This window comes from Peromyscus eremicus, chromosome 2 (assembly GCF_949786415.1).
Source record: "Peromyscus eremicus chromosome 2, PerEre_H2_v1, whole genome shotgun sequence".
Taxonomy (NCBI): domain Eukaryota; kingdom Metazoa; phylum Chordata; class Mammalia; order Rodentia; family Cricetidae; genus Peromyscus; species Peromyscus eremicus.
The window spans coordinates 33966503-33980301 of NC_081417.1; the positions used below are offsets into that span (position 1 = coordinate 33966503).

At 41.0% G+C, this 13799-nt stretch overlaps 1 protein-coding gene across 3 annotated transcripts in view; it reads left to right on the forward strand.

Moving 5' to 3' along the window:
• Nucleotides 1-13799, forward strand: part of Ube2w (ubiquitin conjugating enzyme E2 W) — a 50761-nt gene that overhangs the window by 8042 nt on the left and 28920 nt on the right. For 2 of the 3 annotated variants that reach the window (XM_059253984.1, XM_059253985.1), the window contains exon 2: nt 11426-11517. In XM_059253984.1, the coding sequence (XP_059109967.1) occupies nt 11426-11517 (92 nt within the window). Of the gene's footprint in view, nt 1-10261; nt 10323-11425; nt 11518-13799 lie in introns of all 3 variants that reach the window. The other variant, XM_059253986.1, reaches the window with a different exon arrangement.

The window sequence follows — 13799 nt, forward strand, 5'->3', positions numbered from 1 at the left end:
TAAACAGTCATATTTGATAAAATAGGAGATTATCTCATGTCATGAAGTTTTTGAGTTGCTTGTGAGTTCTAACCATGATGTTGTAGGCCTCCGGGATTTAAACTCTTCCTGCACGGATTTTGTTTTGTTTGTCCTTTTGATTTCTGGTCTTTGTGTTGACTATCAGTAGGAAGAAAACAGATTTCTTTCATGATTGTGTCATATGAGGACTCTTTATTTCCACATCATAGGAAGAAGGGCGGAAGTATGGATTCCAGTTAGTGTGCATTCTTAGCCAGTTGTCTTCATAATTTGAGGTTTGGCCAAGTAAGATTACCAGCCTTCTATGCCAGTCATAAAGGCCTCCTTTTTCCTTTAGATTGAAGTATATGGGCTGGGTTCTAGCTCAGTGGTAAAGTTCTGCCTAGCACAAGAAGCTTGTTCTATATGTAGCACTGCCCTCTCCAAAATTAATCAGTTAATCAAAGAATTCATTTGTTATAAAGTGTATATTGCAAGGCTTCTGATATATCCACCACCACGAATACTGTTTTTCATATTTTCATCCACTCCAAAAGAAGTAACTGCTATTTGCAGTTACTCCCATGTTTCTCTCCCCCTGGCCTCAAGAAATCCCTATTCTCTTTTCAGGTTTTAGGGATTTGGCTGTTGTGGTTGGGTTTGGAAGCTTTGCATGCTTTGAGTTTCTCTGTGGTGAAGATCTTACCAGTGTTCTTGGTTGTAAGGGGTTTATTTATCCATTTGTTAAGTTGATTTTGTTTTCCTGTTTCCATTCATCAATTGATAATTCTGATTATTCCCGTATTGTGATAAACAATGCTGCTATGATCATTCTGTACACAGTTTTTGTATACATGCATATTTTAATTTGTTTCAGATGTGCATTGAGGAGTGGAGTTATATTTTAACTTTCTAGTCTATAGAGTAAACTTTTTTTTGTTTTTTTGTTTTTTTTCGAGACAGGGTTTCCCTGTGTAGCTTTGGCGCCTTTCCTGGAACTCGTTCTGTAGCTCAGGCTGGCCTCGAACTCACAGAGATCCACCTACCTCTGCCTCCTGAGTACTGGGATTAAAGGCAATGCACCACTACCACCTGGCAAGAAAACTTCTTAATGCTCTGTACTCATAACACTTGATACTTTATTTCTGATTTTATTTCCTCCATAAAGCATTTATCTGATACCAGCTGGATGCTCTACAGTTCAATCCAGTTCATATTCTGACCAGAGTTAGTACAGGTCCTTCAAGACTGCTTCCTGCTTAGATACGAGTTGAAAGCAGAGTGTCCCAGGTTACTCCCAAATTCTGTCTGACTAGCCTCCAAATTGGAGATTCTCAGCTAACTTGCTCCCCTCCCCTTTCAGTAATACTCCTGCATTGGCTCACAGTACTCCAAGATAGTGTACACAATTGGTTGTGTATTGTGAAGGCATTTTTGACTTTATTGTTGACAGTTCTCTTAGCCTCTTAAGTACTAATATTACAAACATGAGCCATCATACCTGACTATGACGGTTTTTTTGTTTTTTCTTTTCCCTCCTTTTTTTTTTTTCTTTTTTCTTTTTGAGACACGGTCTGTGTATATAGGCCTGGCTGTCCTGGTACTCTACATAGACCAGGCTGGCCTTGAACTCACAGAACTCACAGCCTCTGTCTCCAGAGTGCTGGGAGTAAAGGTGTTTGTTGGCCATCACAGTCAGCAATGAAGGTATTATAAAAGGATTCAATGAAGAGCCAGATGACTTGATACATAGTGAGATTCCTAAGTGTCCTGGGTTTTGGAGTCTGTTCCTTGGAGTTGGAATGCAGGTGAGTTCTTCCTCAATCTAGAAGCTCTCCAAACTCAGCTTTTATTGACTTTTCACCCTTGACACAGGGTCTCCTGTATACCAGCAGAGTGTCAACCTACTGTGGAGTTGAGAATGAACCTGCACTTCTCTGCCTCTGTCTCCTTAGTATAGTTGCGTTTACAGGGATGCTCCTTTAGGGTCAGTTTATACACTGCTGGGGTTTGAGTGCATGTGTTCATGCATGCTGGGCAAGCAGTTTAGCAACTGGGCGACATACCTATCTTGTGGAGTTTTGAGGTTTTGTTAAGGGGCATGATTGATGGAGTCATTGGTCACTGGTGGTCACCTCCATTTTAGCCTCTTGCTATAGAAGGTGGCCTTCAAAATTCTAACCCTATCATTTCCTTGATTGGATCCTTTGTTAAATAGTCTTCCTTCTCGGGATAACTTGGAGCCCCCAGCATGTCACTAACATAGAAGAAGATACTTCAGAGATTCCAAGGGTTTTAGAACTGTGTGCCACACAATTGTAAGATGACCTAATACAGCTGTCCCTCGGTGTCCATGTGGGGATAGGTCCTCAATTCGGGGTACCAAAATTCTTGATCAAATCCTTATTGCAAATTGCATAACATTTTCGTATACTGTATGCCTCTGCCTCCTGAGTGCTGGAATTTAAAGGCGTGTGCTACCACCACCTGGCTTTCATTGTGATTTTTAAATTTATATTGATCAATGATTAATGATGTTGAACATCTTATATTTATTGGCCATTTGTATGATTTCTTTGAAGAAGTATCTGTTCAAATCCATTTTCCATTCAAGAAATTGTCTCTATTGTCAAGTCGTAAGAAGTTTTATTAAATATTTATTTACTTATTTATTTGAGACAGGTTCTTATTCTGTAGCCCTCCCTGGCTGGCCTGGAACTTGCTGTGTAGATCAGGCTTGCCTAGAACTCACAGAGATCTGCCTTTCTGCTGTTAAATGCTGGCATTAAAGCCAGGCAGTTTGAAGCTAGTCTGGTCTACAGAGTGAGTTCAGGATAGTCAAGGATACACAGAGAAACCCTATCTCAAAACAACAACAAACCCTGCTAGGATAAAAGGCATGGGCCACCACCCTGGACTTTATTTTCAGTTGTATATGTGTGTAGGTGTCTGTGTGTGGGTATCTGTGTGTGAGTGTGTGCATGTGAGTGCAGTTGACTGGAAACCTGAACAGGACATGTTAGATCCATTGGAACTGGAGTTACAGGCCATATGAGTCACTTGATATGGTACTTAAGACCCAAACTAGAATCTTCAACAGGCATTCTTGCCTCTGAGCCATCTCTCCAGCCCTGTAAGAGTTTGTGTATGGTCAACACATATACACCAGGCTGGCCTTAAACTCACAGATCAGCCTACCTCTGCCTCACAAGTACTGGGATTAGAGGCGAGTGCCACCACCCGCGGCTACATCTATATTTTCTAAGTACTAGAATTGTAGCTCACACATTTAGGTCTTTGATTAATTTCAAGTTCCTTTTGACTATGGTGTATGATGCATTTAGTGTTTACATGGCAGCTTGTTTTTTTTTTTTTGAAGTTGAGTATGTGCAGACTTGAAAGTCCATCGGTTTGATATTATCAAGCTGGTAAGTGGGGAGCTGTCTGCAGATGAGAATTTATATCGTAGCCCTACTAAAACATTTAGTCCTAACAAACTATGACTGAGACTTCATGTGTTTCTATGTCAGTCTTCATTATAATTAAGAGGTATACTAGAATTAGACTTAAAATGCGGTGAGACAAGCATCTTACAGGTTGACTGTCCCAGCTATAAATTGACCTTTTCTTTAAACTGTAGCTACATTTTATGAAGGACTCTTCCATAAGATACTTTTTTAAGTTGTGGAAATAAAATGTAGAAGTTAAGCTTACTTTGTATTACATTTAAGGAAGGGCTATTAGGAAATTAGGTACTGGACTTTGGAAGGGGGATGGTGCTGGATCTTCACTATTACAGACTCTGTATTTGAATTCACCTGTTTGTTTACACTTATATATAAAATATATATTATATATCTGAAACCCTGAGTCAATTCCGAAATGTTTCTGGGTCATATTTGCAAAACAGTGAGGGCGTGTTCCCCTGAGCACACACTGAAGGTCATGAGGTAAGGTTCTGCTGACTGCAAGTGAGTATCCTTTCTGGGGTCCATTTGGTGCCCTGTGTTTGGCATTTTTGTGCTTTTTGTTGATGATTTCTCTGTTTAATTAGCCACAAGCACAGGACTAAGGTGCTCTTTAGGGGTCCCGAGTTCATGAATGCTGTCATGTGCCTTAGAGAAATGCTTGTGTCAGAGAAGGTTCCCTCAAGCATTACTTTAGTGCTGTGGCTGTGAGGTCGACGCTACTGAGTTAACAGTGTGTAGTAAAGAAGCAACATTTATGTAGATGTTTGTTTATTGTGTGTGGTGCTGGGGATTGTGTATAGGGCTTCCTGCATGCTAGGCAGTGTCCTACTGATGAACTATGTGTTCAGTCCAATAAGGGATCTTTAAAGAGAAACACAAAAATGAAGGTTTACTGGTGGTTGACTGATGCAAAGGTGATGAGGACCATAGAGACCACTCTGTTTCCTCTGGAGCCCTGAGTTCTGTATTGACTGCTTCAGTGTTTGCTAAGCTACAAACTGCGTGAACACTGTAAACTGACTGTGTTTTAGGTTTCAGTCCGTCTTTGAGTTGGCAGTGTAAGCCAGATTCTAACTGGTGAAATTTGTGCTACTACATCCAAGTTCCTTGTTTCTGTTTTCTCCTGCAGTTCGGTGACTCTCTCTGTTTGGTGTGTGCTGGGTTTGGTTTTGTTTTTCAAGTTGGCCCACACAATTCAAACCAGCTGTTTTCAGCATTACTCTCACTTTGAAGTCAGCTGGGAAATTGACAAGTCCCCAGATTGTGACTCGGTTGCCCTGGCATTCATTGTGGAGCTACTCTTGACTCCTTAGGTAGTTCTTTTTCTTCTCTTTACATAGATTTATTATTCATTTCATGTGCGTTGGTGTTCTGCCTGCATGTGTGTCTGTGTGAGGGGGTCTAATCCCATGGAACAGGAGTTAGAGACAGTTGTGAGCTGCCATGTGGGTGCTGGGAGTGGAACCCAGGTCCTCTGGAGGAGCAGCCAGTGCTGTTAACCTCTGCGTCATCTCTCCAGCCCCTGTTTGTTTGTTTGTTTGTTTGTTTGAGACAGGGTCTTTCTGTGTAGCCCTGGCTGTCCTGGAACTCGCTCTGTAGACCAGGCTGGCCTCAGACTCAGAGATCTGCCTGCCTCTGCCTCCTGAGTGCTGGATTAAAAATCTGTTCCATCACCTATAGAAGATATTTATTTTAATTTGAGTATTAATTTTTTTATTCATGTGTATATGTTTGTGTCTGCCTAGGGAGGCCAGAAGAAACTTCAGATCCCATGGAACTGGAGTTCCAGGCAGTTGTGAGCTGCCCAACAGGAATACTAGGGACCACACTCTGTCCTCTGGAAAAGCAGCAAATACTAACTGCTGAGCTGTGTCTCCAGCTCCAAGTTTTGGGTTCAGGTTGGCCTAGAACTCACTATATGGTTGAACCCCCCTGATCCTTTTTCTCTTAACTCCCAAGTGTTGGGACCATTAGCATGTACTACCATGCCTGACCATAAGTTATTTTTTAAAATACACCATTTTTAAATGTGTTCTTTATTTATGCTATAGCCCCACCCACTTGGATGCACATAGGTCTGTGAGGCCATGCACTTGATTATGGGCAGTCTGCCAGTAGTCACGTCACCAGAGTGAAGTGGTTTTCCCTCTCCAGTAGCCATTAGCTGCCGGTGAGTCCTCTGCTAGGGAGTGGGGTCCGTTCTGGAATGTTGACTGGCTCGCTCTGGGGCAGCTCTTGGGCAGCCCCAGCTGCTGTGGGTTCATGTGTGCAATGGCCATGTCATGTCTGGAAGACAGCCTCTCATAACATTGCTCCTCAGGCTTCGGCTCCTGCCTTCTCTCTATCCCCTCTGCTGTGATGGTCCACGAGCCTTGAGGGAAAGGAGGTGATGGACAGATCCCATTTAGGGCTGAGCACTTAGAATCCCTTATTCTCAACACTTTGCCCAGTTATGGGTCTCTGTATTGATTGTTGCCCACTGCAAAGAGAAGTTTCTCTGGCCAGGGTTGAGAGTGTCACAGTTACTGAGCGAATTGCTGGTGCAGCTACGCTGAGTTGGAAGATGAAGTTCTTAGGTCCCTGTGTTCTAACGGGTCCCTGTGGTGCTTCCGTTGGGGAGTGGGAAGGGAGTCGTTGGTCTCTGCAGGTCTCAGTGTTGCTGGGGTTTGGGCTTGGGGAAGGGAACGCTGTAAGTTGTTTCTTGGGTGGTAGTTCTCTTAGACACCTGCACTCTTCTGCAGCCTCCTTTGCAATTTCTTGGTTTATTTTTTTACATTGTTAATCTTCAACACTGAATATGAGCAAAATAATCCCTTGATCCCTTGTTATTTACTCATTACAACTTTGTGAGGCAGTTTGGATATCTCCCTGGCAAGAACACCTTTGTGGATCTAGGTGTCTTTTGAGCTAGACATTAAAAACACTTTTTAAAATGGAAAATAACTCCACTCTGCTCATAATTTTATTTTGGAAACATTTTCATGTTTCCTGACAGATTTATTTATTTATTTGAGTTAATTCATTTTTGTGTGTATGAGATTTTGCTTCTGTGTGTGTTTGTGTACCATGTGCCTGCCTGGTGCCCACTGAGGGAGCTGGAGTTACAGATGGTTGTGAGCTGTCACGTGAGTGCTGGGAGCTGAACCTAGGTCCTCTGCAAGGAAAAGTGCTTATAACTGCTGAGCCACTTCTCCAGCCTCTGTTGATTTTTATTTGTGATTGAGGGTCATACTATGTAGCCCTGCCTGTACTGGAAGTCTCTACATAGAGCAGGCTACCTCAAACCCACAAAGATCCACCTGCCTGTGCCTTTTTGAGTGCTGGGAACAAAGGTGTGCACCATTGTATCTTTTATGTTTTTATGTTTAAGTGAATTTTATTATTATTGTTGTTATTACTATTTTTTTACCATTTCAGTTTCAACTTGGAGTGAAGTAAATATCAATAGATAAATAGATATACTTTACTTAGTGCTGTATTCTCTCCCCTTCCTCCTGTTGTTGGATGTGTTGTTGTCAAAACGACATGTTCAGCTTTGTTGAAGGCAGCCCTGTAAGTGTAGTCTGGATTCTTGGATTTCAGAGTTACTGTATTCACTTTGTCTTGTTATCTAGAGTTACCCAGTGTATCCACCCTACTGGAGTGCTGGAAGTAGAAGCCAGCTTATCCTTTGACACATTGCTGCCTTTGGCTTTCAGTGTATAGCAGTTTTCTGCTGTGCTTTTTGGGCGTGGAGAATTACTTAACCTCACCCCTCTGTTTCAGTAGAGTTAGTTGGTAGCACAGGCTGGCTTCGAACGTACAATCAGTCGTCTTGCCTCAATCACAGTGTGTGTTGGACTTACAGGTCCCCACTATGCTGTGGGCTCTTGGAGAACCACAATAGTCAGAGTTCTCACTTTCTGGATCCTTTTCAGAATGTAGAAAGTGTTAGTTTAAAGAATGAAGACCTTTGATGCAGGCTTTCCCTTTTCTTAGAGAGGAAAACATAACACTAACTGTTAGAAATTAAGGTCTGTGGAAGTTATACTTAGAATTCAGTGGAAAGAAACTGTTTCATTTGTGTTAAGTTTTGCTTTATGCTAAAATAAGGTAAAATTATTTCATTTCTAGGCTATTGTTAAAAATCATTTCTTAGTATTTAAAATCATTTCTTAATACCATGCTTAGGGTAACAACTGGACATGGTAGCATCCTCCTCCTTGTGTAAACGCTAGCACATGAAGGCAGTCCACTGTTCAAGGTCATCCTTGGCTCCGTAACAAGCTCCAGGTCAGCCTGGACTACATGAAGCCCTGTCTCAAAAAAAAAACAAAAAAAACAAACAAACAAACCAAAAAACACCCAAGATGGCTGGGGCTATGAATCTGGCTGTTAGTGTGATGCTGTCATTGTGTCAGGGTTCTTTTCTTCTCCTCTACACCATGCTCTCCTGGGGTTTGCTTTCTACCATCACTTGTCAGCTGGATGAAATTGGAGAAAGCAGTGTTGGTCATCCTGGTAATATTTTTACAGTACTGGGATTGAACTCAGGGCTCACTGAGCCACAGTCACTGCTAGTCTTTTAATCGACAGTTACACTAGCAACCAGTGTTACATACTCTTTTTTGTCTTAAAGATTTATTTATTTTATGTATATGAGTGTTCTGACTGCCTGTACAACTTTATGCCAGAGGAGGGCATCAGATCCCACTATAGAGAGTTGTGAGCCACCATGTGGTTGCTGGGAATTGAACTCAGGACCTCTGGAAGAACAGCCAGTGCTCTTAACCCCTGAGCCATCTCTCCAGCTTCACATACTCTTTTTTTTTTTTTTTTTTTCCTTTTTTAAAAAAATAGGGCCTTGCTATGTAACCTTGGCTGGGTTGGAGCTAGCAGTATAGACCAGGCTGGTTTCAGACTCACAGAGATCTGCTTTACAATTGCTGAGACTAAAGGCACAGGCCACCATATACAGCTAATCCTTCATTTTTGAATGTCTTCCTTTCTCTTGTTTGTATTTCTCTTTACTCTCAGTGAGAATTTCTACTCTTTAAAATAGTTTACCAACAAAAACAATGGTAACAACAAAAAACACCTTTTCAAGGTTTCAGTTTGAGATAAAACTTTGTAAGATGTAAAGCCTCCCTATTCCTTTAATTCATTCCATTTTTATATCCCATATAGAAATTTGTTATTTTATTTATTTTTGTTTTGTTGTACATATTTATTGTCAATTTCCCTTTTTGAAAGAAAGCAAAGGGTTTTGTCAATTTTGACAACTGTTGTATTGTAACCAGTGTCAGTTAAGGACTTACTCTGTTCTGATTTTATGCCTTAGATTTAACACATGTTAGGACATACAAAAATGAATCAATGTGGGGCTGGAGACATGGTTCGGTAGTTAAGAGCACTAGCTGATCTTTCAGAGGACTAGAGTTTGGATCCTAGCACCCACTTCTGGTAACTCACAAGTGCTTGTAACTCCAGCTCCAGGAAATCCAACAACATCTTCTGGCCTCTGTGGTCACTGGCATGCACAATAGTGCACACACAGCAGACAGATTGAAACATAAATAGCAAATGAATCTTTAGAAATATGAATTAATGTAAAAGTGGAGCCACTTTAGAAATGAAAGAGCTTTTTAGATTGTGATATAAACTGATAGTTTAAAACTGAGAGTATTTTTCTTGGTGTAGTTTTCAGTCTTCTAAAGAGTAATGTTCATGTGAATAGCTATAGGTAATTGAAGAACCTGTCACCCTGCTGCATGAAACGGTAAAGATCTCAAGCTAGTAAGTATCCAAGCACATACATTGGAAGAAGTGATCAGAAACTAAAGAGGCAAAGACTGCGTTACTGTAATAAAAATGTAGTCTGCTAACTCCGTTGCACAAAATGTGGTCAGACATCAACCTGCCTGTGCTTCCCCTTTGATGAAAATGGAGTGTTTGTGACCTCTCTAGACTTCACAGATTACTAACAGTAAACATATGGCAACTTAAAAAGCAAAGAAAAACAAGAATGTCAAGCTGTCAAGAGTGAGGCAGATGAGTTTATGAACCTCACCAATACCACAGGAGTCCTTGTTGATGGATCCACTTACACCCCGTAAGCATGCTGAGGGGGCACAGTGTTAGGCTTCAGGAAGAGTTCTGCATTTATTTTTGACAACCAAGACTTGAAAATCTTAGTCTTTATATTTATCAGCTAGTCTCCTTTCTTGATTACACTAGGGCTGCATTTGGTGCATTCAAATTTGTCTCATCACTGTGAGTTTATGTTTGAATGGACACAGAACAGGACTAATTAGGTTATAGCATCTTTTCTGTTTTAGTAAAGTCCTCCAGATGTGGAGGGCTTCCACGGTACTGTTCCTCAAAACATGGTCACTGAAATAAGGCTTCTCTGAGATACTCCAGGGAGGGTAATCATGTGGAGCTCTGTCTTTCTCTCCCTCTCCCACTCTCTCTGTTCCTTCCTCCAACCCTCTCTCCATCCCTCTCTGGTGCCCCCCACCCGCCAGCCAAGGTAGTATTTCACTATATAGCCTAGGCTAACTGCAAATTTGTAAATCCTACCTCAGGTTCCTGCGTTCTGGAATGGAGTGTATCACCAGACTTGACTGAAAGACCATTTTTAAAGCAGAAAACCCATTTGAGTTATAAATAAGTACTAATTTTTTTTTTTTCCTCAAAGAATTAGCGCTTAGGGGCTGGAGGGGTGGCTCAGCAGTTAAGAGTACTGGTTGCTCTTAACTGATTCAGTTCCCAGCACCAACATGGTGGCTCACAATCATCTCTAATTACAGTTTCAGGGTTTTGGATGCCTTCTTCTGACTTCTGAGGGCACTGGGCGTGCATGATGCTATGGTATGCATACATATATGTAGGCAAGAATTCATACACATAAAACAATAAAAACAAAAATCAAAGAATTAGAAATTAAAAGGCGATGAGATGGCTCAGTGAATAAAGGTGCTCAGTCACCAAGCCTTGACAACCTGAGTTCCGTCTCCATGACCTCACATGGTAGACGGAGAAATGACTCCCCAAGTTGTCCTCTGACTGCCACAAATGTGCACTCACACATACATTTAAATAAGTAATGTGGGGCTGGAGAGATGGGTCAGTAGTTTAAGAACACTTGCTGATCTTCCAGAAGACCAGAGTTAGGATTCCAGCTCAAATAAAATAATAAAATGTGATTTAAAGGGATCTTTAGAATCTTGCCTACAACTTGAATGACATTAGTTAGGTTTTTTTGTAGCGTTGAGGATTAAGCACAGAGCCTTGACCATGCCAGTCGAGTACTCTGTCCATACCCTGACAGTTCTGCAGTGACTGAAAAGGATGTCTACTGGTGACCATAAGGAGAAGAGGTGGAGGTGTACAGGCCAGAAGTGCAAAACAGAGTCAGTCAGAAATCCAGTGTGGGAGAAAAACCTTATTCCAGTGTACAGTGAAGACAGCCATTAAGAGAGTGAATCATGGTCATGTAATCCTGTTTCAGAAGAGAAGTGCAGAATTAGGTTATGAGCTGAATTTAAAATGTTTTTCAGAAGGCTTTTGTGTACTAAGTTACTCTGATGATTCCCCTGGAGAGCCTCTCTCTGTCTCCATAGGTCCAGAGCACTGTGGTTGTTACAGTGTAGCAAAGGAAGCTCTCTGAGTAGGGGGTCTTCAGCCACCGCTGACTCTGCGTCCTCTCATCCCCAGTGACGGGGCTGTGAGGAAGGCTGTATTGTCGGAACCTGGCTGCCCTGCAGAGCTGCTTACAGCAGCCTTGGGAGATTGAACACTCAGACCTGCTTGTGACTTGTAGGGCAGACCGTAGTTAAAGGGTTAAGTACAGCTGTTCTGTAGTGATTCAAGGGCCCTGTGAAGGAAGAGGTGCAAGCATTGGGAGGACATTTAATCACTGATTGTATAGAGGAAAGATGACAAAAGTACAAATTACTATTGATATTTTCTAGAAACGACTACAAAAAGAACTGTTGGCTTTGCAAAATGACCCACCCCCTGGAATGACTTTAAATGAGAAGAGCGTTCAGAATTCAATCACACAGTAAGTACTGGATTTTTAAAGGTCTTCTTTCTTACAGTATAGGAGGATGTACTCATTTAAAAAATTGTTTTCATATTTTAGTGTATTCTGTTATAGCATTAGGTAAATATAGTAAAAAGATCTTATTCCGTGCGTTTGCTTAAATAATCATTTTTTAACCTTAGTGTGTCAGTGTGTCATCACAGACTTACTGTTGTGTAATTTGTAAAGCTTTCTTTTTTCTTAAAACAATCCTTGTGTTTTTCATGTTCCTATTTATTTATTTATTTATTTATTTATTTATTGTTTTTGATGTAACTCAGGCTAGCCTTAGTCTCTGGAATACTGGTATTGCAGGTAGGTGTGTGCCGCCTTTTCTGTGCTGAGCGTGTGCTCTACATTCAGACTGCAGCACAGGAAACTAAGAATTAGGAACTATGAATGCCATACTTTAGACATAGTAAATAAAACACCCCATACTGTAGTACTAAAGAAAGAACAAAGAAGCCAGGCAGTGGTGGCGCACGCCTTTAATCCAAGCACTCGGGAGGCAGAGCCAGGTGGATCTCTGTGAGTTCGAGGCCAACCTGGTCTCCAAAGCCAGTTCCAGGGAAGGCACAAAGCTACACAGAGAAACCCTGTCTCGAAAAACCAAAACAAACAAACAAACCCGAAAAACAAAAACAAAAACAAAAAAAAGAACAACGATATGAAGAGAGTTACCTGGAACAAATTGTACTCTTTTTTTTTAAGCATCTCTAGTTGGAAGAATGAGTTGAAAACTGCAAATGTCTACAATAGAGAAGGGTGACACATTAAAATGCTATCACTTCATTATTTGTAGTTCGTTTGTAAGATAGAAATTTTGTATAATCAATTCATAATTATCTTGGAAAATTCTGTAAAAGGCCTTATTGGCTGGGTGCAGTGGTACATACCTATATTCCTAGCTACTCAGGAGACTGAGGTAGGAAGATCAGCTTGCCAGTTCAGGACCACTCTGGATAGCCTGGTGAGATCTCTGCCTAAAGAACAAGCCATGCCCCAAATAAAAACAACATTTGTATGCTGCTTGTCTTAGTCCACAGAAGCCAGCTCTTCCTCTGGAAGAGCTATTTCTTTTACCAGAAGCCAGAATGTGTGTAAAATATCAAAATCAAACCATTAGTTTTCAAAAAGAGTAATAGTTACAGACGTTCAAGAGTTGAGACTCACTGGAGAAAGGCTCACTTCTCCTGTGACATCCTTAGTCCAAGGCGTATGCTGACGATCAGAATTAAGCCCTGACGGTTCCGTGTGTAGGCCGGGGCTGGTGAGGTGCCTCAGCCACTACAGGTGTTTGCTGAACAAGTCTGGGGACCTGAGTTTGACCTTCAGAATTCGTGTGAGCGTGGCAGGTGAGAACCAAGTCCACAAAGTTGTCCCCTGACCATCATCACCCCACACCATGGCATGCATACCCATACCCACACACGGTGCACATGTACAGTAATTATTAATAAAGCTGAAAAATTGTGTAATTTAAGTGTGTATATCATAAAAACACTATATTTCTATTTCTTATCATCAGTGATGTAGTAAACTGTAAAATGATAATAAAATACACCCCAAAAAATGTAACAGTAGTTTTTTCCTGAATTTTTACTTAATATTTTTAAAATCCAATAAGCATATATTACTTTTTTAATTAGCAAAGATTAAAATTTTATCGCACACAGTATTTGAAATCAAGTCATTGACCTATTTCATGCAGATACTACATGATTAATGATATGTTTGCTTTGCTGTTATTTAAAACTCTGCTTTATATGTCATGCGTAAATTGGTTGTGTTTATTGGTCCTAAAATTTGTTACATAAACAAAATGAAGGAGCACCAGGAAATGGTTTCCTTGGATTATCACTCTGGGGAGTATAGAGGTGGGTGGGTAGGAGAAAAATGAATTTTGAAGCTGAGAAAGACCTAGTTTTTTTGTTTTGTTTTTGTCTTTAATGAGAGAGAGAGAGAGAGAGAGAGAGAGAGAGAGAGAGAGAGAGAGAATGTGTGTGTGTTTGTGTGTGTGTGTGTGTGTAGTTGGGTATTGAACCCCGGCCTCTTTAGCATGTTATGCAAGGACTCTGCCATTGAACTATGTATTCCCACAGGTTTTTTTTGCTTTCTGTACAGCTTTGTGTTTCATTGGATTTACTGTATACTAGCTCCGATGGTAGAAATGCACTAGGTTTTTTACATATATAGTATCATTTCACTCTCCCAACAGTATCCCTCTTACATCTAGGATACTCAGCATGCATTCTGAATAT